This window comes from Gasterosteus aculeatus, chromosome 2 (assembly GCF_964276395.1).
Source record: "Gasterosteus aculeatus chromosome 2, fGasAcu3.hap1.1, whole genome shotgun sequence".
NCBI classification, from domain to species: domain Eukaryota; kingdom Metazoa; phylum Chordata; class Actinopteri; order Perciformes; family Gasterosteidae; genus Gasterosteus; species Gasterosteus aculeatus.
In genome coordinates, this window is record NC_135689.1 from 7,129,495 (window position 1) to 7,154,904 (window position 25,410).

Here is a 25,410-nt window from a genome sequence, read left to right on the forward strand (position 1 = left end):
GGGCACGTATTCATGCACTGAAAGAATATTACATTTCTGCTTTGTAAAATTGTTGTTAATTGTATCTTAATAAACTCATATTTACTCATACTCAACAAATAATGCAAAGAAAGAAATCCCTAAGTAAAGGGGGTCTGCTTGCTCTTCCCCTGAATACAGATTGAACCACAACAAAAGGCTTTTCAGCAGGACGTTATTGTGGCTCAGGCTCCCTGGGGACGGTTGGGTCAGAGAAGAAGCTGCAGCAGCAGCAGCAGCCTGAAACTAAACTCCATCCATCACACTTAAAAAGCGGCCCACCTCCACCTAGAGCAACAGATGTGGCAGGAGCTGCTGGGGGGATTACACAGGGATTTTGTAGGAAGATAAAGCCGGGAATGCCTCCGAATTGTCTTGTTTTTCATTAGTCACTGGTGTCGTTAAGTGTTGATTATGAACTCAGAAGAACACGAGTCCCCGCATGGCTGCAGGCAGCGGCACCTTAAAGGCAAAGCAAAGGATTGAGTGCTGAGGATGAAATGAAAGGCAATGAAAAGGTAAATAGAGGACCGGTACTGTACATGTAGATGGTCACAGAAAGTGTGTCACGTACATTATAATTGGGCTAAACAGGAATTCCGTAATCACCACATAGTTTGAATTGAACGCGTTAACCTCGCTGACTTAAATTCTCCTCCCAGCTCCGGACTCATTCTGACACAGATTCTATCCCTGAAGGCTGTTTTTTTTACCATTCACCCATTTTATCTTCATCACTATTCATGTGTTCTTTCTTCCCATGAAATCAAACATTGTCATTTTGATTACTCCCCCATATTTGTGGTTAATGCAAGGCAACCGGATGGAATGCCCTGCTTCGTGTAGGCACTAATCTTACACAGCTGTCGACGTGGAAGTGGAGTCTGCTGTTGGCAGTTTCAGTTATTTATTTTTTACGTGACGCGGTGGTGCTCGGTGCTCATTTAAAAGTAAATCCATCCTGTGTGACTGAGAGGATTTTTAAATGGACTCTGCCAAACTCTGTTCGAAAACTGGATTAGATGCAGAGAGGATCAGAGTGTAAAATGTTTCTCACAATGCAAAATGCACAAAAGCACGAGTCTATTGTCTCCTGACAAGGTGAAAGCACTGTTTGGAATGCAAATTAAACTGTGAGATTGAAAAGACACCGGAAAAAAACTAACTATATTATTCACTCTATTTTGGCTAATATCGCTAATTGTATGGGAGAGGCTCCAGTAGCATGATGGCATTTTATAAAGTAAACAGAACTAAATAAGCCACCATCACCCTGGCGTCCCGCTTCTCATCACAGCTGCACGGTAAAGTGACCTGCGCCCCAGCCAATTTAAACACTATACCAGCACTTCTGAGCGGAATTATAATTACTGAGACAGATGCACCAGCAACTGCTGCATCGTGTTGTCAGATGGTTTGGATCATTGGGGTCATGTCATTAGAAATTCAATTAAGATGAAATACCTGCATTTTTATCACCATATTTACAATGTCCCTCGCTACAATGGACACTGGTTGAAAATAAAAATATTCGGTTACAGTCCTCCATGTAGTGGCAATGTAGTAAACAATCATCCAATAACTCTGATAATACACGTTATAAATGCCTTTTGACGAAAGCATCCCTATAAAACGGGTCTGTTCATTAGGTTTGAAGCAAGAACCAGGATTTGATTAGCTTGATTAGCTATTAGCTTAGCTTAGTTTATCTTAGCTTAGCATACAGATTGGAATCCCTGTTAGATTACTCAACCTGCGAGCTCTATACTCAAATTACCAAAAGTAAAAAACATTAAGTGGAGCGGAGGTTATTTTTCTGGTTTGATACTTACGGCACCCAGAATATATATTTCAAAGACTTTGGAAAAAAACATACCACATCATGATATCCAAACGGACAGTTTCAGCGAATGCAACGAGGGAACAGACGTTCACTTGAACTGAGCTGTATGAACTGATTAGGAGAAACAAGTACTATGTACAGTATTGTATGTATGTTCATGTATTATTTATGCACCCGTCCTGAGATAACTTAAACTCATTTTGACGGCCATGTGCCGTGTGATGAACACGGGGGATATGAGAGTATTTCTTCCCCCAAACCCTGATTCTGTAATGAAGTGAGAGGAATTTCTTGTCCAACAACAATTGTAAGAATGTGAACATTTCTAAATCTTTTGTAGAAGCTAAGCTGTTTGCCAAAATGGGCTTCGGGTGGTTAATATTCAACAATATCTGTAAAATGATCACAATGGCTGAGCTCTAGTCAATTAATGAACTTCCTCATCAGTTGAATCGTAGTATCTCATTGTTGAATATTTGACTTCATACTGTACTGTCGTACAATGCTGTTTCTGAAGACGTTTCACTTTACCTAATATAAATAATATAAGCTTAAGTTACGCCGTTTCATACTTTATGGAAACTATTTGAAAACTTGCACAAACACATTTAATATCTTAGAAGTGTACTGCAACATGTGCATCTTTTGGCAGGATTAACCAAAGCATCAATTATGCTTGTGCACCCTGTCTAATCTCTGCATACATTTACACAGTTACTTATCACTGTCTTAACTGTGAGGGCATTTGTGTTGATAAATGACTGCATTATAAATCTTCTGCTGAATAACAAACCAACTTTATGCCTCTGAGTACTGCTCCTTTTCATACCAAAGATAAGCGTGTAAGTAATTTTTATGTCAAATTTTAAACATTTTCGCAACTAATTTCCCATTTGCTAAACTCAAACAGCGACCATTCGATCATAGTACAGCAACCGTAACTATATATATGTAAATATAATTGTCATGAAGCTATGACCTACATGAGAGCTTTGGATGTCTTATTATCCTCTCCCACAGCGGAATCACCACCATCAGCACTGGTATTCACACGCCTGACCTCTTTCCAAAAATTCTAAAGAGGTTTTACATTGCAGGGCTTTTCTGTCAGTCCTCTTCTTCATTTCAGTCAAGATCATATTTAAATCTTGCACTGGCTGGCTCATTTCTAAGCCCACAAAAGAGCTCATGCTTAACTTTTCCAGCCTGGACGCGAGGCATAGTGGGCCTCTTATTGTGTTCATTCCAGACAGGATTATTACTAAATGTACTAAATGTTTTTACATTTAGAAATAGGTTCACCTGGCAGATTGTTCACAGTATTGTCAGAGACATAAGCATTTGTATCTCTTCACAGGGCTGCATCTAAAATAATAGTATAATAGTAAATAATAGTGCAGGAAAGGTCACAACATTCAAAATGGAAAGAGGGTGATTTTATCTTATCCTGCAATATATTTTATCTCATTTCATTCTTTCAAAAACCGTGAATTTCATGACATAAACACAGGCTGAATGAATTAGCAAAATGCATCAATCTATTTTCTTCTCGAGGCAAAAAACTAAAAAAGGGGAGAAAAGAGCACAAGTTCCCCTCACAATCCGGCTGTAGATTTGCAGCGTGTCACATTGATGGGATTAAATTGACAGACAGCAGACCTATCCACATCTTTCACACTTAGTTAAAATAGCACCAATTACCATATAATCCATACAGGGCCATCCTAGAAAAACAACAACAGATGTCTTCTTGGTTCCAAGCCGTTTTGTCTTTTTTAATGTCAATCTAGCAGCTACAAGAATATATATATATACATTTTAAATTTAAAAAAAATACGTAAAACATCATGTCGGAGTAAGTAGTGGGTGGCAAATCACACACGTCACAATTGTTCACACTTATATAGTATTTGGTTTTTAGAAGTCTTTTCTAAGTATTATGAAGACACAAAGATGTCACAATTCCCAAAAAGCCTCTTTGGCTGTGGCTGCATTACACACACCCGACACCATGAGTAGTTGTGGTGGTATCCAGTAACACCGATGTGTGCGATGCTGGGAATGGATGAACCCTTTTCTGCTCAGTCACAAGACAGATTTTGTTTATGCTTCAATTTGGACCACTGTAAACCAATCATTTTAATTGGTGTGAGAACAGAAAAGGCATGAATCAGGTTTCCTCACCTCCATCTTACCCCTTTAATTAAGCTATGCGTTTGTTTCTGGAAATGGGGGTCGGGGGGGGGGGGATTAGAGGAACCGCATTATCACAGAAAGATGTCACCCAAATGAACGACGAAACAAAACCATCTTTTGCGCTTTCGTGCGCTGTTGTTGGACCATAAATTGAGGCAAATTGGAGAGGCGCAGCGCTGAGTCGGAGCAACGCTAATATGAGTGAAGGATCATTGGTTTAAATCTCTACTTGGGGAAAATCCTGTTGGAATGAATGTGACGCATTCATCCTTCTTCAGCAAGGGCCATTAGAGTAACGTTGTGCAATAGACGGAACGTTGGCCTGGTCCGCCGAAGCTGCCCAGCGGCCACCAAGGCCGTCGTGCCCCGTGGTACGTGTACTAAACAATAACACCTCCTCCTGGGCGCAATATGACTCCAACACCTTGTTAGCAGGTAGACGGAGAGTCTTTTTGCCGGCACTTGGGCTCGGAGGTGGTTAACCGTCAGCAGTGTGCCGTTATACGCTCACAACGATGTAAACATGCAGATTTCTGAGCTGGTCTGGTTTAGCATTTAGCACGCTAGCATTCGTTAGTCAGCACTAAACGCAGCAGTTGAGCTGTGGAATATAATTTCTTTAACTGGTATCTAGTCATGAATCAAACTATTTGACACATGAACATAAAGAGTGCTGCATAAAGAGTCAAAGGACTACCAATGCAATAACTGTTATTAAAGAAGTCGGGGACTTGACGATGTGATGGCAATTCATCTGGAAGGTATTGAGATATTCCAGTGAATCACAAAAATGTCACTCTAATGGTGGAATTAAAGGAAAAGTCAGGGTAAGGCTAACAACATGCTAAACAATCCGTGCAACATGGCTGTACAAATATCATAGGATTTCCCTCAAGAAAGAAAAATCCATCTCACATTGGAGCTGTAGGAGAAATCGAGGGATCAGTAAAGTTACTGCGATGTCATTCATCTGGTGACTGAATGTCTACACCAAATTCCTTGGTAATCTATCCAATTATCGTTGAAACAATTTTGAAAATATCCATCTCTTGGTAGCGCTTGAAAAAAAATTCAAAGGTATCACCAACAGGGGATCTTTCCTCTGGGGAAGATGAAGGTCTGTACACAGTCGGTTGGCAATCTGTCAAACAATTGTTGAGCTTTTGAAGTCCAGACGAAAGTGGTGGACTGAGGCACCAACATTACAAACCCTTCATTCACACAAATATTGAGTTTCAAATGTAATGGTTGAATGAATTCCCTAAAAATATCACTAATAGGAAGCAATTGTGTAGTAAGATTTAAGTTGTCCATCACTTCTTATATAGGTTATTGTGCATTTTCCAATTGTGCCCCAACCTCAGTTACTTCAAGGTCTTTGCAATTTAACTGATGTATAAATTCAGGCTCTGGTAATGATATTCATTGAAACATTTGGAGGCATTCTACTGTCCTTTGTATGGTAAGTTATTTGGTCTATCGTTGCATGGTGGATATGGAAATGCATTTCCAAAGTAATATTCTTTGCGTTTTAGCGGACAAAGTTTAAGTAGATAACGAATGGAAACTTACTCGCTAAGACTGGCACACATTTCACCCATTCTAGACGGAGACTTGATGATAAGAGAGTAAAAGTTTTAATTTACAATTCAGCAATTCATAAATGAAAGATAAACAAATCTTTAAATAAACCACTAGATGTTAGGCCTGGGACACCGATTGGTTTTCAAAGCACTTATAAGTCCTGATTAGTGCACTGATGCCACACACTCACACACAGAGGGATTGGTCCACACGAATGCTTGTCTTCATCATTCAGATGGTTCATTCGCTGCCACGGTGGAATTGTGCCTTTATTGTCTTGGCTGATCAGCTTGACAGACAGTGATGAAATGAATGACAGAAGATATCGCAGCGCGGTGCACAGCCTCCGCTCATGAATCCAGACTCTCCATCCACTGGAAGTGCAGCGATGAAATTCATTATCAAGAAATAATAAGTCCTTGAAAGCCTCCTTAGGCTTTTGGTCTATCTGCAGAGCAGGGGGCCCATTTGCTGCTTCCTCAATGATGCAGGTTGCTTGTCCACACAAGTGTGTCGCTGCCCCTCACGGCCCCCCGACGCATGTCTTCAATTAACTCAACCTCAGTATTCCCAATGCCCATGGTGTACTACAGTGGTCTGCAATTATGCACAACGTTGATTTATCACCGGGTGTATTTTTATCTGAATCCCTTTGTTTTTGTTTTATTTAAGATAATACAGAGGAACTGATCATGATGCTGGATTTGTTCCACCAAATAGCCCAATATCTAATAAAGTGAAAGAAAAAAGCCCTGCGAGCACTACGGGAATGAACTTATTTTTTTCTACATCTCATTCGGAATTGTTCATCGGAATTCAACGTGTTTGACGCGTAACTCCAATATTTACAATGTGCAGCCATGTCCAATAAAATCAGCTCATCCTGGCACTATGAAGCTATTTGATTCCACCATGAAATAACCGGGGAGGCAGAGACCCCCTCTGGTCTCTTTCTGCTGTTACACCATTTCTTTTAGGATTTCAAAGCTGTATTTGAAGAGAAACATCCATTAACGCTGCAAACCGCATCTCGCCTTCTCTGACAAATGAGCGAGTGAGTAAACGATGCCTTCAGGGAAATAAGTATAGTCATTTCCGTGTGCGTTCCTCTGAGCCGGGGTTTAACAAGCTGTGCATAAAGACTGTCTTTGTCTTCTTAATCATGGCCATGAATGCTGAGCAGGAGACCCACCGGGAGGAGAAACTTGTTAATTGAGATCTCGATCCTCCAGAGGTGTCAATAACTTTAAGCACTCCTTTTTTTCTTCATGTGTTTTATTAGAACATACTGGCCACACTTGGGGGGCACAATTTAATGAGGTTTGTGCATTGTTATTTGTGGGAGCCACCAAGTATCCCTGTATATAAAGAGGATTATCTAAAAAAGAAAAACCAGACGGGAAACGAAGGGTAGGGTTCCTTTCACGCCGTTCGACGACACCACAAGCGCCTGGTAACTTTTAATCACGAAGGTCTCTAGATTGTATTGAACAAATTTGAAGTTGAGAGCGCCTGAAAATGGACAAAAGAAAATGACGTTTCTCGACCCAACACATACTTTTTTTCAAATGAGATTTGACCCAATATGGTTTTACCATTCGATTTTTCCACCAAATATAAATTGACATTTTTGAAATATATATATTTTACTTTTGTTCATCACATTTTTTTACCCTTTACATTTTGACTTTTATCCATCACTTTTTTCCACCCGATATACTGACTTTTTTTAATGATGTATTTTGATATTCTGTTAAGTCCTTCAGTTCACAGATGCAGTTTGTGCTAAACGTGTCTCAACAAAAACAGCCACAAATTAAGTAGGTAAATAAAATAGCAGATGGGAGTTTGGCTCTATTTGTCACTATATTTTTTAGGATTCATTGGCTGAGTTTGTAAAAGACAACAAACACAGGAATCAGTAACAGTGCGTACTCATTTAATCATCTCTAGCTCAGGCAGAGAGAACATGTCTAAGGATTTCCACCCTTAGTGCAGAGACAACTTCTTCATTTCGTCAGGGTATTCAAACAGAGTTTACAAATGAAACAAGCTCAGAATGTCAAATTTGTCACAAATTAAAAGATTAAACAGCTGTTTTGTTTTCTCACAATTTTCTTTAAACTTTAGTTTGATCCACCACGTAAAGGGAAACAAATGTTAATAAAGAGACCAAATAAAAGACCTTAGACATGATGTTCATTTATCCAATCTTCAAATCAGATCTTTTCTTGTCCTTGTGAATTGGTCGTACAACATGGGTGCACCAACAAAAGCCAGAAGCTCCAAATCGCAGCCTTTCACGCCAGCTCCTGCTTGGTGTTTTACCGGGCAGACGCTTTGTGGATCTGACACGGGAGCTGCATGACAGAGAGTCTGTGTTGGGGCAGCTCAGCTTTCATCGGCCTCCAGGTTTATGTTGTTACCGAACTTGGCATAGAGCTGGACCTTCAGATCACCCAAAACTTGCTGTATCGCCGACACGCGTTCCTCAAGGCCTTTCACCTCCTGCTCCAGTGTTTCCTGATTACAGATCAGAAAACTCCCAATTACACGACAACCGCGGCAATTTCCCCACGGCAGGCAAACAACTACGGACATTTCTCAAATGCGATGAGGACGGAAAACTTAAAATGATTGATGATTGTTCATGAATGTGAAATGAATCAGCTAGTCTTAACCAGTGAGCCACGTAAAGAAACTGGAATATTAATTAAATCAAAAGTCTGCAGTTCATTTTGTGCCAAATTTGAAGAAATCTGCTCATGTTAATTCATCTGAACAAACTGATTTTCAAAAGGAATTCAGTTCTCCATTTTTAAAAACAGCCCGGGACGGGGAAAAATAAATATTAGTTATGTATAAAGAAGGTTCCTAAGCCAGGATAAGATAGTTTGGGATTAGACATCTTCTTATTTTAAGTAAAATGTTTTAAGGAGAAAACTAATCAAGTATACTACTTATAGAATGTATGTATTCTTGTCAGCCTTGCAACTAACATTGCTCAAGTTCATTTTAGATCAATCATAAGAATTCTCCTCCACAGACCTTTATCTTAATGACTGAGTTAATTAGGGTATTTTACAAAATGATTAGTCTGATTAGATTGAGTTTTTATGATTATGAAACTTACCTTTGCAGCCTCAAGCATCTCTTGGGTTTCTTCCTGGGTGTGACTGACAAAGACGTCGCCGATTTGATATGGGATCAATAGAGCGTCGTCGTCTAACATCATGAGGTCATCGCTGGCATCCTGCAAGTTCTGAAGCGATTTCTGAGGGGAGACAGCGGATCATTACACTCTCAATTGCGGCTGTTAACAAACAGGACTGATTAAGCAACTGCACCACCTTTAAACCCCAAATAACGAGATTATGCACCTTTTTTCCCTTAAAACCAATGTTTGGACTCATTAAAAAATGATCACTTAAGAGAAAACAGACTAAGGATTTAACAACTCTAGTATAATAGAATAGGGCAGATCATTTGTAAATATGATTTTTGAAAACATGACCACTGATGCAAGACTTTCACAATACACACCACTTACTTTCTTTACTTCGATTTCATTTTTCAGCTCCGTCATCCGATTTGTGTTCCTGGCAAATTTATTGATCTTCTGTTGGTCAGCAAACGTGACATTCACGTCTTCAACGCCCTACAAGAAAGAGGAAAGGTTAAAGCTAATGCAGAAGTCAGCCGGGGAAAAATATTTAATACTGGACGTATAATTCTGAAGTAAATGTACCACGACAATTCAGATAATAATTCTGAGCTGGGCCAATCTGCAAAATCAGTATCGTTGAAACTCAAGTCAATTAACGTACATTTGACAATGACAACCCGTTATTTATTAATAAGTACAAACTTTAAACGTAGTACTTTTACTTGTGACTTAACGTGACATATATAGATGGATTAGATTCATACTACCGAAAGTTATTTAAAAGGTACTTTTCCATTCAAAACAACAGGACAAACCCCGTTGGTTCCCTAGCATGAATATGAATGTGTGAGCTAGCTTGCTAGCTGGCGACAGGTGACAGCTTGGTGGCCAATCGCCGTTAGCGAAAGTTAAGGCCGGTGATTAGCTGCGTATCACCATTATCTTCATGCTGGTGGATCGTCAAGGAGGTCTCAGTCCCATAAACACACGAACAAGCGAAGTTAGCAAGAGCGCGAGCTAGCAAGCTAACAGCTAGCGGCGGCTAACCCCAGTCGTTGACGTTAGCTACACGAGGGTGTCGCTGCAGCCGTCTGATAACCACGACCATCGGCCATTGTGGCCTTTTCCCCCCCCACACACTCATTTACTGGCAGGCGCCAAAAGAGACCTCGACAGCGTGTTCAGAAGACACGTTTTTCCTCATTTAATACTTACTACAGGTCCCTTCATGGTGGCTGCCATCACGGCTTCCTCGACTGCACAAAGACTGATGTACTAAACCGAAAGAAATGGCCACAGCGCCACCTGGCGGGGCGGCCACCTCAGAGCGCCACAGCGAGGATGCCAGTTAAAGTGTTTGTTTAAGTTTGTTTCTACCGTTTGTTTCTTCATTTGACGGCACATAGTGGTTTCCCCTCGATCACACATGTGCTTTGATAATAAACAATTACTAGTCATTTTGTCATGTAACGTGGCATCAAACATGGTTCTTCATTTCCATCTAAACTAAAAACACAGAGCGCTATTTCAACTAAGGGATGAATTCAGCCTATTTGATTAGCAAGTAACATTAATCCTCTCAAGAAATGCCGCCGACAATATGTCCCACAAGTTATTTTATCAACCGGAACTGCTGCTCTGTAATGTATCTACAGCAAACAGTACTTCACCCAAACTCAAATATTTACTGAATACACCTACAGAGCTAGCACCGCTCAATTGAATCCAATTTTGACTGGCTGCAAAGGCTTGTGCAAGCTGGCAGTATCATGAGAAATTAATTATTTTGACTAAATGTTTATAGTTCTATAGTGAGGTGGATTTTTGCAGTGTAGTGCTACTGAAACCAGTAGTCTGCCGTGTGCGTTAATACATCATGAGAAGTTTGTTCGAGGTCCCTCAGCGGGGCCTTGTATGAAGTCAAATGTGCACAATCCCAACAGGGGAATCCAACTCCCACCTCCATGTGCAGGCCATAGGCTACAATTGAGACATTGTGTTCATGGATTCCAAGACGTATCATAATAAGGTCAATAAATGGCCTACTGCACATTTGACGTTCATTTTTGTAATCTTTTGTGGTGAAAACACACTCAGACCTGTTTGGTTGACTTGCATAAAGATGCTTTTGTCAACATGATCAGAGCACATTTATTGTCAAAAGCACTAAAAAAAAAGCAGAAGCAGAAGAGACTCGTAGAAGAAGCATGTAGTCAGCTGATGGACTTGCTGTTTGTCTTTGATCTGTAAACTCGTCTCAGACAGGACTGTTTGCATCGATGTAGTGGAAGGCCCTTAAAGACATTTACATACGACCCTGTGAAAGTCTGTAAAGACCGATGATTTCATTACAGAGCTCTTTGTTCTTCTTGATTAACTGTGATAATGAAGCAGATAGCTGTTCCTTGGCAATCAAAAAGCATTTTCTCAAATAATATCCAAACAATACTTTGTACTTATATAAATACATGTAACTGTTAATAAGGACCCACATGACAACATTTTTTACTTAGAAATATTAAAATAATCAGGCCAATACAGAATGTATTTTTGTTTTGGCAGTCTGAAAGTGTGACACGCCAATATCCTTAACATACATCCTGTTACAAAAATGTGCTGCGTCAACAGTGTGTGAGTGATTAGAGGGCCCCTACATAATCATGTCGGGGGGGTTATTCAGATAATTCACAGTGAGATTACCATGAGCTCATTAAAGTGCACGAACCCTCTGTTGGGCTTTTTACTGCATGAAAACAATTGATTACTTAAAAAACGGTCCCACCCTTTCCTAAAAGCACACGAGTGTGTATATAGGCTGCTACCAACAGCCCACATACACCCTGAATAGGAAGCACATCTCTCTGACGGACACAATCTTTTTTTTGAAGGAGGATATCGCTTGCTGGACTTATAGAAGTGCAACAAGGTAAGACGTTTCATTCATACTTAGTTAAGAAGATATAAGATGTACACATTTTTTAATCTCCGGTGTATATTTTCTAGTTTTTTTCTAGTTTTTACAACACAACCCAACTACATTTCTACTTGTTTCCCTTTGTGTTTCAGATCGGTCATTGTTATCTGTGGAGAAACATGGGAAACGAGAACTCCAAGAACAAAGAACTGCAGAACAGGGTAACATTCTATTCAAAAGCTGTAATCCTGTAGTGTATATATGTTGCTGCCTCTATATCAGTGGTTGGGATCACATGGAAAAATGGATGCTAGTTGCTTCGTTTTTTCTCTCAAAATGCTGGATTCCTCATCCGGTTCCTTTACAGTCAAAACCACTGTTGAAACTGTTGAAATTGCAACCCACTGCAGACGAAGTCTCATGAGCTGTGGAGTCAGCACAAACAGGCATTTCTTCATTATATTTTATAGAACGGCAGAATTCCTGAGAAGCATATAAATGGATCAGCGAACGGCCTCTCTGCGAACCTCTCATCTAACGGCTTGGAGATTTCTGGTGAGATTTATTTACAATTTATTTTTCTCTTTTCTTTAAAATAACTAATGGAAAACTAAAACGTGATACGAATTCAGCTGTGAAATAGTGGTAAAATATTAACAGTGCCACTGAATGAAGATTAATGCCCTGTGATCTGTTTCATTGTATCTCGCTCGGTGGGAAAACACTGTACATGAGCAGATCTTCCCGTGTGTGTTTTGGATTAGTCTTTTGGACTTTAAAAGGCTCCGTCAGCACGGTGACTCACTAGCCAGCCTCTGTCTTGAGACTTCCAATGTAAACTTTAGGCGTAGTCGCTTAGATATTGACAAGTAGCCACTGTTTGTCCCGTCATGGAGCGGTTGGTTTGTGGTTGTCTTTGCAGTGGCTGTAGGATCCCCACTGGGACTTTGTCCAAGAGCTAATGTTGACGCTGGAGACAACAATAATAATGTCACTGAGCATCGCACAAGCTGATATCACTCATGAGTTTAGTGTTGCATGCAAAGAGCTTAACATCGGAGTCAACATTGACATGTGAAAGTGGTGACAGCTGTGACTTTCTTTGGTAAAACACATTTAGACACACAAGTAATCATTGGATAAGAGGGAGTTCACGTCACAAGAATACAAACTAGGTGACATTTTGACAGTTTAGAAAAAACTACACATTTGGATACTATGTGTTGTGTGCAAATGAGTGAGTTTTTTTTATTTTATTCACATTTTTATTATCGATTCTTTGTTTTGTTTTCATTGCAGCTAACGGTGAGGCCGCAGTCCAGAAGAATGGCGAGTCGTCTTCTTTAAAGCGTGCGATTGAACCAAATGATTTTGTCGTTGTGGAATTAGACGGTAAAGCTGCTGACGCTCCAGTTATTTCTGAAATCCTTGAAATCGTCATCCACAAGGAAGAGGTCAGGGAAAGTGAAGGAGATCAAACGGATGTTAGTCTCCCTGCCACCAATCTACAGACGGTGAGTACACTTTTCCTTGTTTGAAGGGTGAATTCCATATTTGTCTCGTTGGCAACAAATTCTATGAAAAGATTAAAAAAGCAAGTGTTGTCTGAGTTGCTTGGATGCCTTGTTTATTTGGACTCTACACACGTTCTACTGACAAATAAGAGTTTATCCACGACTGGAAAAGAAATCCAGTTGTTACTCCTTGAGCAGTGTTACACAAAAACTAAATGGCGCAGCATTTTCAGAAAATTATTTAGCTGTTTTTAAAAAATTGAACTGCATATTTTTGAGCCAAGTAGAAAGCATTCCATTTTTGATAAAAGATCAGAGACACGATTAGAAGGGAAATCAGCTCCTATTAAGTAAAGGGACTGCATTGAAGGATTTGTTCACACAGGTTAAGCTAGAATAAATCCAGTCCAATATTTGAAGGTTTTCCAATTTACAGAAAAATCTGCATGTCAGACTACCTCACATGAATTTAACGTCTCAATTAAGCCAAAATACAAATTAAAAAAAAGAAAAAAATAACCTAATTTCTTTACTTAATTGTTCTCAGTCACAAGGTAATGAAACACACGGTTGTCATATGTGTCCCGTAATCAAAAACACAGTTGTTTTTTTTAAAATCTAAACGCAAATGGTTTTTTATGATCAAGGAGTCAACCTCAAGTGGAGAAGAAGCAGCCGCAGCGATGATCGCTGTGCACCTAGACAGCGTAGAGTGTCGGCTTCGAAAAGCTGAAACATCAACACAAACAGACGGGACAACTGAGGCAGATATCTCGACACAAACGTATAAGAACGAGGAAGTCGCAACCACCGATAACGAGGTTCCTGATGAAGAAGCAGTCTCCATGGAGACTGGATCAACTGAAGAAGACCCTCTAAATGTGTCGGCCCGCGTCATTGTTCAGGATAACGGGGAGTCCTCCGACAACCAGGCCGCTCGGACCATCAATGAGGGGGTGGTCATGTATGAAAATATGGTGTTCAGACTGGAACGGGCAGAACTTGATGGAACTGAGTCAAACATCACTGCAGAACCAGGTTTTAACCCAAAAGTATCCGAGATTGAAGAGGAAACAGTTGCAGAGGAAAATAACATTGGAGAAACATCGGCATCGGAGGTCTATTACAGCTTTCCTAAAGTGGTGGCAGATTGTGTTGAGGTGGTTTTTGCGGATGCGCCTCAGTCCACCGGCTTTGCTGCTGTGGACTCGTCAGTGCTTGCAGACGGAGTAGCTACTGGAGACAATGGCGAAGGAGCTGGACACACGTCAGTCGATGCCGTGCAGACTGAAACCGCCAAACATCAGTCCACTGAGGCCCGGAAAGCAAATGCCGTTCGTTCCTCAGCCACCGCGCTGATGGAGACAATCTCTGAGGTTGTTTGCGAGGCACCTGATCCCGCACCAGCAGACCACGATGCGCCCGCAGAGCATTCTTCTGCCCGTCTTGCAGTAGCACTTCTAGTTAAGGCAGAATCTGCCCATGAGGAGGTCACCGCTGATGATGCTGTTGCAACGGAGATTGTACCAGAAACACCTCAACAAGCAAAACTGGACGACGAGCCCTCAGAGAAGTGCGATAGTTGCCCTGAGCATGACATCATCACTGCAGAGGCTCCCAATAAGCCTGCCATCATTGAGGAGCTTCCCGTGGAACCAGAAAGATATGAAGAAGCAGAACCAAGTCCCGTACTTGCCAAAGACAGTGCTGAGGCAATGTGGGAAGCGGCAATCAATGCCCTCTCTGAAGACTTCAGAGAAGAATCTAGCAGCCTGCCTCGGGAGGCTGCAGCGGCCAAAGGCTTACCTCTGATAGAGGAGGTGATCACCGCGTCAACTTTTGCAGGCCTTCCAGGGGGCCAAGAAGCAAGCATTGCTGTTGCAGAGGAGCTTTTTAAGAGGGTCACTGCAGAGGCTTTATCAAATGCAACTGAAACAGTAGCAGAAGACGCCACAAACACTGGTGAGGAGCCTGCAGATGTGCCGCCGATGGACGCCACGGGAGAGCCCGAGCTTTGCGTTTCGGTCCAAGAGAGACTCAGAGACGAGAACGTCGCCCCGGCAGAAGTACCAGCCAATTCCAGGAGTTTGAGCCATCTCGAGCGCCGACCAAAGTCCAGCGCGCAGATCGTCGCCATGGAGACAATTGAAGACGGGGCTGTGAGACAGATAATGCATGAAACAGATACTTCTGCGGTGGATGTCTCCCAGATTACCACTTTGGATGAGGCTATGTCAGAGAGTTTCGACGCTGTCCTTGAGGCCATTGTGGAAGAAATCATTAACGAGGACGTCTTCTCAGCTGACGGCCGCCTCGTGACTTCAGACGAGGTGTCACCAGAGGCCTTTGTAGAGGAAGACGCTGAAGAGGATGCAGAGAAGGAATCAAGTGTGAACTCATCAGATCCAACAGTGGACTCACAAAGTGTCACAAGAACAGACATGGAAGCTTTAGCTGTTAGTTTGCAGTCGGCGTGTAAATCAGTTGTTGAAGAATCGACGAATAGGCCTGGTAGTTTAATGCTTCCTTCACTAGGATACAGTATCACGGTTACTGTTCATGTGGCGCCAAAGCAGTAAAATCCTTGTCTGAACTTTTTTGTTGAAAATGATTGGTCTGCCTCCAGGATGTAATGTGTTAAATGATTGATGCGAAAGTAATTACAACCCAATTGTAAAATTATTTGTGTTTTATCATAACAAGCAAGTCCCTCTGTTTTTTTATGCTTTATTAACACTTGCTGATTTTCCAATAAAATGAAAAATGAAACCGTTCATGATTTTCTTCATCATCTGTTTGCATTCCTTTGGTCGGTGTCAGGTGACAAATAATACCTACTTTCAAAAAAGTAGGGCCACTAATGACTTTGAAAAACAATGAATTAGACATTTGAACGTTAGCAGATTCACTAATGATCTTTAAATCAGAGTTGGTCAACGATAACCCAGCATCAAAACCCAGCAAAGGTATTTGCGTTTCCTGACATTCTTTTCTCCGGGCAAAACTCTCACACATTGTTGAATATCAATGAGTGAGGGGTGGGACACACGCATTGATAAAAGGCCGATTGTTGACAGTGCCCCGAGTAGGCAGAGGCATGGTTGGAATTGTGTACTCCCATCTCAATGCTGCGATTAAGACCCTCACTGCTTGCATTATAAGCCACGCTGCTCTAACGCAATACTCAAAGGCTAATTCTTTGTGATGGTGTATAGGAGACAGCTAAGCAAAAGCAAGGGTCAGAATCATTGACGGAGCCAGAGAGTGTGACTCTAGACTCTGACGAGGGAAACCAGGAGGACAATAACCCAGAAGAGAATCCAGTTATGAACTTCTTCAAATCTCTAGTAAGTGACACAATTTCAGAATTATGTGTGGTTTGTATGCACTTTGTATTTCTAATTGCTTGTAAAATTAGATTCCGGGGAGTAAATTGAATAATAATTGCTTTGATCAGACGTTTAAAAAAAACAATCCACCTTTATTAAAACCAGCTATTACAGAAGGAAGACGACCGCTAAACAACGATTACGTTAACTGGTGTTTGAATTTTTACTGCAGAACTTCATGAAAACCCGTTGCTTTAACAGGTTTTCAACTCTTTTTCTTAATATTGTTATTGTTGTTGAGGTATATATATATATATATATGTTTATTAAAAAAAATGTTTATGGCAGCAAAGGTATCCATGGCAAAATGTGCAATGACCACAGCGCCTGATGGAGAAGCATACAAGCAGCTATTGTTTTGGCTCTTCATAGTGCCGTCTTTGGGATCCATGCTGTTTTAAAGAGTTACCATCGCACTAGCCCCATGCTAATCGAGTCTCTGAACATGCGGGAATGTGGGGGCCTATTGTTCGGCCCATCGCGTGAGCTCACAAGGGACGCCTGTGCGTTTGGACGTTGAGATTTGTGAGGATGGAGCGAGGGCAGGCCTACGCCGTCCCCGGAGCACAATGGCTATCACAATGACAGCGCACGTACTGTATGTGCTCTGTCGGGGGACCTCAGGGTGCCTCAGTCAGCTTATCATAAAGGCCCATGTCTGCATTCGCGCTGATCCTGTTTTACACTGCAGCTCGACGCTTTCGTCAAATTGAGATTCAACGTATTGTGTGACGTGAATACAAGTGATTTAAGGCGGTTAATTGTTCTTTCCTTGTTGCACAGACGACTTCCAAAATAACCAAAAAGGAAACAGCTGCTCCTGTTGCCATAAAAGACCAGGTGACGCAGATGTTTATGAAGGATTGTGTGATTTTAAATGATTCATTCATTATGAGGGTACCACCAGGGGATTTCCCAGCAGAGTTCCCAGTTATAAGTTTCAATAACCAGTTTTATATCACAAATGTTTTTGCTAACAAAGCCAGATCAGTGAGCTCAGTAATGTAATTTTTTGCCACATGCCTTGTATGAATGTATGTTTGATTTCTCTGATGCCCAAAAACATTTAACCAGTAGCTTCTCCAAACTATTTATAGGACATTACAAGCTTTTTTGCATGTTTTTTTTTGCATACGTTTAACGTTATTTCTCACTGCTTCCCTTTTTCTGTTGCAAAATAGTCCCAGAAGGAGAACCAACCAGCAGCAACCACTACCGTGAGCTCATTGCCCAAATAGTGTTTTATTTCCCTAAAAAGCATATGTTTGTCGGGCCATATTGGTTTCAGTTTAGTTTCAGAAATTCTACTTTATTTTCTAATGTTGCATACTAATTCAATTTGTGATAGTTTATGTTGGATGAATACTTAGTTGCTAAACTGAATCAATCACTGCTTTGTCATTGTGTAACAGGCGTATAGTGTTAAAGGTGACTCCGTGCATTACTTTAACAACCTCTCTCTCTTGAATAGGTCGCACAAGTATCTGAGCCGCCTGCAGCGCCCAAAGGAATGTCTATCCCACCGCCACCTCCTCCAGAGCCACCGAAAATGGATATCAAGGCAGAACCAGCTGCTAAACCTGTCAAGGCCACACCAAGAGAAGAAGCAAAAGCTGTTGCCAAGCAACCCCAGTCCTCCAAAGGAAAATCAGCAACTCTAAGCAAATTTTTCCGTTCAAAGGTAAATTAACAGCGAAGACAAGACAAGATGGTGTAGGTGATTCATGGAGACTTTCAGTGAGTCCACGGAGAAATCTGATTATAACAGAAATATATGTGAATATGAGGTACTGCTACGTGACGAGACATGTGAGGTCCAGGGTGCTTCAGCATGTGGAGACAATGCCCCCTCAAGTTGCCAGCAGTGGTACAGTGTCACATTATTATATTCTCAAAGTGGCCGTGGCTCATCCTGTTACTTACTGAACAAGAGCTGGTTTGTCTGGAAGAGGCTGAAACAGGACAACTTGCTGTTTCCATATCGGAACCTGCAGTGATCGTGTCAGCTGATATGCACATAGTTTTGAACCATATCCAGGCCAATCAGATTTTTGTTCTTTGCAAGTCTTTCAAAATGTTGACTTTGCAGCCAGTTCCTCGGTCAAACGGGCCTCGCCTTAGTGCAGCTGTTTCTACTACAGACCATTTTTCCATAATACTTTATGTTCCCAACATTTAAATTGCATTAGTGAATTAATCAGTAACATTGTGTTTCGTTTTGGGACGTACAACTATCTGGCTTACTTGCCAAGAGTTTAGACGAGGGGATCAATACCACCATCGTTTCTGTAAGCTAAGTATGGAGTTAGAATCGGACAATTGGCCGAGAACAAAGGCTCTTTGTGTGCTTTGGAAGGAGCAGTACTGTCTTCCAGTATTTATGCTGTGCTAAGTTACGGTCATGAGAAAGGTTTTGACCTGCCAACTTTTGGTGAAATATAATATTTTCCACAAAAATGTCACATTATTCCTTTAACCAATTCTTATAGTTAGCGTCCATTGTCAGGCTAACATTCAAATTACAAAATGCAAACATTTCTTTTCCTTTTCGGTTCTGTTGGCTTTTTACTAACAATAACATTTCCCCCACCGTCCTGCAGACAAACAAGGAGTCCCCACCAAAGCCAGACATTGAAGTAGACGTACAACAAGTTGTAGAAGTAGAGGTAATCCAGAGAGCATGCCCAATCTTCTCAGATGTATTCATGGCTTGCTAATGTGTTTAATGCACGAGTGCAGTGGTTCTTGTTTTGAATCATCTTATAATTATAATTGAAATAAATATAATTGGTTACATTTGTGGTCAGAAAATTCGGCCAGATTAAGTACATTTCAGCACGTTTCCTTGTCCATTTTACTTTGCATCTCAGAATAAAAAAGTAGCTTTGTTCTGCAGGAGACACCAGTGGAAGCTCCTGAGCCAGTTGTTGTAGAAGTCAAGGTAAATCGAAGGACAGTTGTTCATTTGGGGCTTAAGTCTTTTATAAGGGGTAGATTATGTGATTATCTTGGCATCACCATGTACAACACTGCAAAAAAAATTGCATTCCATGAAATTGACATATTGTTGTTCATCTGCATTTGCTCAGAGTGAAAATAATGTTGACCCCCATGACTCAGCAGAGCAGGTGGCCCAGCCTGTTGTAAATTTCTGTTGCATCATGCACCATGCAAAAAAGGGAAATAAATAATTCCCCTTTCGTGCAGATGGTAGCAGATGTACCACAGCCCGTGGTAGCGGCGGAGATAAATCAACAGTTTGGGATCTTCTGCTTTCATGCTTCCTTGTCGAGAGTTAGATGAGAAGAACGCTCTCATCTGCCTCTGTTAAATTTGAGGCGTCAGCTAGTAGCAGATTAGATTAGATTAGTTTAGTTTAGCACAGAGGCTTAAATGTGCCTGTCTGTTAAACAGCATTGCTCTGTCCGATGCTGAAAAGATTCACTTATTGGCAGTTTTTAAGCTATTTTTTGTTGGATAAACAAATTAAATAGTTTATTAGTGTTAAAGAGAAACAAATGGTAACTTTTGCATGGAGCCCAAATATGGTTTTAAGCTGTTTCAATTCCTAATGAAACTTCAAGTCAAAAGTCTCCTGCATCATACAGCATAGGAAAGATATTAAAAACGGTCTTCTCATCACTTGGCAATAAAGCGAATTCCCTCATTTCCCTATGGGTCAATCATTCAAGGGAGGAATCTTCAGTGGAGACATTCACTTTACTATTTCCTTTTATTTCTTCCCTTGCAAGCAGTAATATTATATACCTATGTGCATGATTCTGCGGATCTCTACACTTACAGATTCTTTCACCTCCTTTCTGCTCTGACTCTGCCTGGAATCTCTGCCCTTACCTCTTCTTTTTTTCACAGGTGGCAAATGCTTCCCCGTACTCCGTCCGCCTCAATGCTGGTCCTAACGCTTCCGTACCTCATGTGTATTTTCTTTTCTGCTGTTTTGATAAAAGAAGGTGGATTCTTCAAAAGCTGGCACTTTGGAGGCTGCAGCGAAACCAGAACCGCCGCCTGTGCAGGAAGCACAGAAAACTGCCTCAACATCCTCCTTCTTTTCTCTCTTCAAGCCTAAAGTAAGGGGCTGTTCACATCTTTATGTTTTTTTTATGTCTCAGTATGAATTGTAGAATAATTTAAGTACACAAAGTAATATATTTATGTGAATTTTGAGGTCCTATTAGACCACATGACCACAAAAGTCCAGGCGGCCTCCACAAGTGGAGTTCGTCTCCTCGGGAGAACAACTGGAGTGGTAAATACAGTAAAATTGCATCTGGAGAATAGATAGATTATTCCAGAGTAATTTCAGCAATTACATCTGGTATTGAAGTTCTCTAACTACTTTTTGTCAGAGACATTTCCTAACCGCGCTTCTATACACATCGCCCGTGATGTTCTGCTGCATCCAAGAGCTTAACACGTTACATCTGATCTCAACATGTGGAGCACTGGAATAAATTCAGTCCCTCATAATGCACCGCTTCAACACTTACAGGCCGCTGATCCCAAAAAGGCGAGTCCTGCCCCGGCTGCAGCCCCAGAGACAGTGAAAGCCAAGGAGGAACCCAAAGCAGCAGCCAAGTCATCCGAGGCCGTGGTAGATAATAAACCTGCTTCAGTGGCCTCCCAGGCCGCAGGTGATGCAGCCAAGGCGCCAAAGAAACTGGAGAAGAGGAACTCCATCCATCAGTTCTTTAAAATTCTGGTAAGGAAAGGCTCACTTGTCCTTTTAGAATTTACATTTTGAACTGAAATGATACTGCAACTTGTACTTTTATGAGGATTTGTCTCCACTAGGTGGCAGAAGCCTCTCATTAAGCAGCTAAAATGTTGGGCTGTGTTTTTGAATTTGTGAATTTTTTTGTCCACTTTGGCTTTAATGACTTTTTAAGTTTGACTTGAATCAGAGATCTGATATTTCACACAGCGTTCTAGGCTGTTTAGTTTCATGAAACAATACTAGTGAGAAATTGAGGAAGTGCAATAGAAATGTAGATGAATATCTAATGGCTTACATATTCAGATTTAGCATGGATCCCGAGGGTCTTTATAGAAAGGATAAGCAGATATTGCAATGACACATTGTTTCCCATTTAAATTTCAGGGCCAGAAGCGTAACTCGACAGATGCCGGGATCCAGACAGAGACGCTCGCTGTCGCTCCGGTACCCGAGAAGGTCAAATGAAACCAAAAGCGAGAGTGAAGTTTCCCTGTACAGACTCCTTCTCTTTTTCTTGCCCTTACTCGGTTTTCATGTGCCTCATCTGTCTCATTATTCTTTAAACTCTTATAGAATTGCTTTAACTACATTTTGATTTTGTTATTGTTCATAAGTTACAATACGCACGGAATAGTGAGCGGAAAGGCAAAGGCAAGTAGTGAGAAAGACGCACAGCAGGTAGTTGCACAAGTGGTGATTTGAAATGGTCCATGGTGAGGTTGTTGAGATATTTACAGTATATACAGTACATATTGTGTTTGGACCCCGTGCCTTGACAAGTATAGCAAAATCAGTGTGAAATCTTTTCTACAGACATTTAATGTAACTTCTCTCTGTTCTTGCACATGAAACAGAAGGTAAAAGGCATCGCTTTTAGCTTTGTGTTTGTCAAAAAAAAACATTTAAAAAAGGTTCTATTTTTTACAGTTCACACAAAAGAAAATCACGCAGCTGTGGCCGTGCAGAGGTTCCCACGAAATTGCATCGCACTTAAATCCATATGTGATATATTAACATTAACAGCTCTGAAAAGAGCAAATAAGAAGAGCATCTTAGTGTAACAAGAAGCACTTAGCAGTCAAGTATCTGTATCGAGGGTGATGGGGAACTGGCTATATGCGTAAAAAAAATGCATCTGAGAGATGTGTCTTTGTGCTACGTTTTTACTAATGACTCACAGTTGATTAGTTTTACATTTGAACTTTGTCTCATGTAACTCAGTGGAAGTCTTGTAGCGTCAGTCAGCAATTAACATCACGCTTTTGGTGGCCTTGCTTGATGTATGCATGTGTGTGCGTGTGTGTAACTTCAGCTATCCTGAAGACAATAAACCTGTTTATCATTCGTTGTATCTTCATGTGTGTACGCGGCAACTGAGAAACCCCGTGAAGAATAACCGGCTGTTGCATTCGGCATCTGCCAAAATATGCACCTCAGTAAGTTTGGCAAAAAAAAATAAAAAATCACACATCAAATCTTATAATAAATATTTTAATTCACACTAAACTAAACTCATAAGGCGTGACACATGAGTCCTACCTTGGGCGTCGGTGGAAATACTGCCAGCCTTACTCACCCATGGGTTTATTTTGTTGGCTGAAAAACAAGTGACGGTGATGACGGGCAGGGCCGTACAAACCAAAACTCACCTCAGAGCCGCCCGCCGTCCGCCCGCCCGCCTGATGGACGGAGAGCCGTCTGCGGTCCGTCACTACCAAATATTACATTCAGAGACACCTTAGAGATAAAAAGATGTTAAACGAGATCTAAGGAATTGTTTCAGGTAAAGCAAAGCCTCCCATACTCTATTTTCATTTATGAGGTAATTCCAATGATGGAGGATGTGTTTTAAATAGTATTATGTCATGAGTCGCGGCCCCCTTAAAGGCATAACTCACGCTGCACCTTTATTATCAACGAAACGCACTCTTTTTGCGTTACCCTCTGTGATGGTTGTGATCATTTTAAATTGTGCATTAAAGTAATTGACATGGCACTTAAGGGGAAACAGTGAGGTATTGCCTGCACAGTTTAATCCATGTGGTCAAGTCCTCTCCTCTGGGGATTGTTAAGAGGAATATGTGACTCTTTGCCAACTGTATTGCTGTACAGTGTGAAGTTCACCACTAACTAACATTCTCCTAAAATAAAACACTTGACAGTACCCACAGTGCAACTCACCGCCGCTTCCCCATGTTTTCACGCTTTTATTGGGAAATTCACTCTGTGAAAAAACAGTGCCAATAATGTAGCAGCTGCGAGTCCCTACATGCACTGCGCCAGAAGCGCGAGTGTTAGTTTAAAGGGAAACCTTTTACCGTACAGTCTGGTTCACAGACGGGGACGAGCCGGGTGTCTCGCTTGATATGGAAACGGTTGCACGAGATCTGCTTGACCCGCCGGGTTGCTGCGGTTCATCCCGGGACAATGGCCGTGCCTGTGTGGATGGGGGGTTGGTGGGGTTAGAGGAGGGGAGGGGGGGGGACAAGGGAACAGTGGGCAGGGAGGCCTGACAGGAGGCCCGCTGTCAGCACTAATGTGGATCACGGCACTGCTCGCTGGTAAAAGGTCTGTTCTGTTGAGCAAACGTTAGGGGGGGGGGGACGCAGGGACCAGTGGGGAGGACGGTAGTCGCAGATTCGGAACAGATTAATAGCAGTAAATTCTACAGGCAAGTGTGAGTGTGAGTCACTCTAACCAGGTCCCACAGGCCTGAGGTGTGTGTGTGTGTGTGTGTGTGTGTGTCTGTGGGCTCTGCATTCTAATGCAAATGCTCCCATGTGACTTTCAGGGGGTCTTTTCAGGGGGCCGTTACATCCTGCTGGAGAGACAAAAGGTACCTGTAAGTTTGATAATGCGAATGCTACGAATGACGTCACTGTTATTTGATGTTGTGCCCTGGAACCTTTGCCTGGTAATCAAATCAGTGACATGATTATTCACTCTACTGATTCCACACTCTTTTTTTGTACGTGGTTCATTAAAAGTGTGTTGCAGTGAACAGAAACACAGCCGGTTGGACTGGGAAGATATAAGAATTTTAAGACTTACTGTGCTGGTTCAATAACACCAGAAGGGTGGTAGATATTGAAAAAAAACGTTTTTTCTTATGGAAGATAATTCTCTATGAATGTGGATTATGGTGCAGATTTCACTGCAGAACACGAATGATTTTAGGTTGAAGACTAATAAGTACCTTTAGGATGGGCATGATGGAGTATCTGTGACGTATCTACAGACAAATATATTATTTTAACTGTGTCTCCAGAGAAGAGATGACATTTTAAGGGACATATCTCAGTCTTTGTGGTTACTGTTGGAGAGGAGATTGAGGTCAGAGGAATCATTATACCAGTACGCCAGCTTGTCCAGCTTTTAAAGATAAGAGAAACACGTATATTCTAATTCAAGAAGCAACTGAGAGAAAATTAAATATATTATAAGTAAGTATTGAATATTCACCAGGGTAAATGCATTTTGCTCATCTGTTTATTAAAGTAACCGTTTCTTCTTTATTCTATTTTCTGTCCATTGCAATACACGCTTTTATTTTTTCTGCTTTATACGAGTAACCACGTAAATAGAAAAATAAATGTCTTTCTTCAACACGCGGCTATGCAGAGGCAAAAATATCACGTGCCGACCTCAGAAAAGTGACTGATGTAATTTCCCTCCATGATCAAAAATACAACAGCTGGTTTCACTGAATAAACACAGGGGTGAGAAAGGAGATTATATATTATCAGTGTCTCTCAGGAGCCACACCGGGATTATGCAAGAAGGCAGGCTGTGAATCTGGAAGACAACAATGCGGTCAGCTGCTCCTGACACACCGAGACAAGAAGAAGCCGCTGCAGCTTTTCCCCATTTTGTGATCTAGTTCCTATCAGGCTGTCGGTCACAAAAGTATTCGTTCAGGCATTCCGTTTTTTCTTCTTCTTCTCTCTATCTTTAAATGCGCTGCTTTCGGTTTGAAGGCATTCATGTTTTGTTTTTTCTGTGCAATGATCTGTAACCAAAAAACTGTGGTTGTGGAAATAAATCAGCATAA

The 25,410-nt window shown here is 41.3% G+C and overlaps 2 protein-coding genes across 10 annotated transcripts; one reads left to right on the forward strand and one right to left on the reverse strand.

The window, feature by feature from the left end:
• Window positions 1–7,563: 7,563 nt before the first annotated feature.
• pfdn4 (prefoldin subunit 4) lies at window positions 7,564–10,286 on the reverse strand. The gene is made up of 4 exons (XM_040194089.2): window positions 10,023–10,286; window positions 9,192–9,299; window positions 8,775–8,915; window positions 7,564–8,164 (listed from the first exon to the last, which is right to left on the reverse strand). The coding sequence occupies exons 1-4, from the start codon at window positions 10,047–10,049 to the stop codon at window positions 8,033–8,035; spliced, it is 408 nt and encodes a 135-aa protein (XP_040050023.1). The 5' UTR covers window positions 10,050–10,286; the 3' UTR covers window positions 7,564–8,032.
• A 1,186-nt stretch (window positions 10,287–11,472) lies between these two features.
• bcas1 (brain enriched myelin associated protein 1) lies at window positions 11,473–22,703 on the forward strand. 9 transcript variants are annotated; one of them, XM_078089452.1, is made up of 12 exons: window positions 11,473–11,733; window positions 11,874–11,942; window positions 12,192–12,276; window positions 13,111–13,235; window positions 16,451–16,582; window positions 17,408–17,464; window positions 17,806–17,841; window positions 18,096–18,305; window positions 20,593–20,712; window positions 20,811–20,891; window positions 21,135–21,344; window positions 21,744–22,703. In XM_078089452.1, the coding sequence occupies exons 2-12, from the start codon at window positions 11,901–11,903 to the stop codon at window positions 21,822–21,824; spliced, it is 1,179 nt and encodes a 392-aa protein (XP_077945578.1). In that variant the 5' UTR covers window positions 11,473–11,733; window positions 11,874–11,900; the 3' UTR covers window positions 21,825–22,703. The 9 variants fall into 9 exon arrangements, with proteins under 9 accessions (XP_077945578.1, XP_077945584.1, XP_040049743.2 ...); XM_040193809.2 differs by having other exon boundaries at window positions 11,474–11,733; window positions 13,021–13,235; XM_078089458.1 differs by lacking the exon at window positions 20,811–20,891.
• Window positions 22,704–25,410: the final 2,707 nt, after the last annotated feature.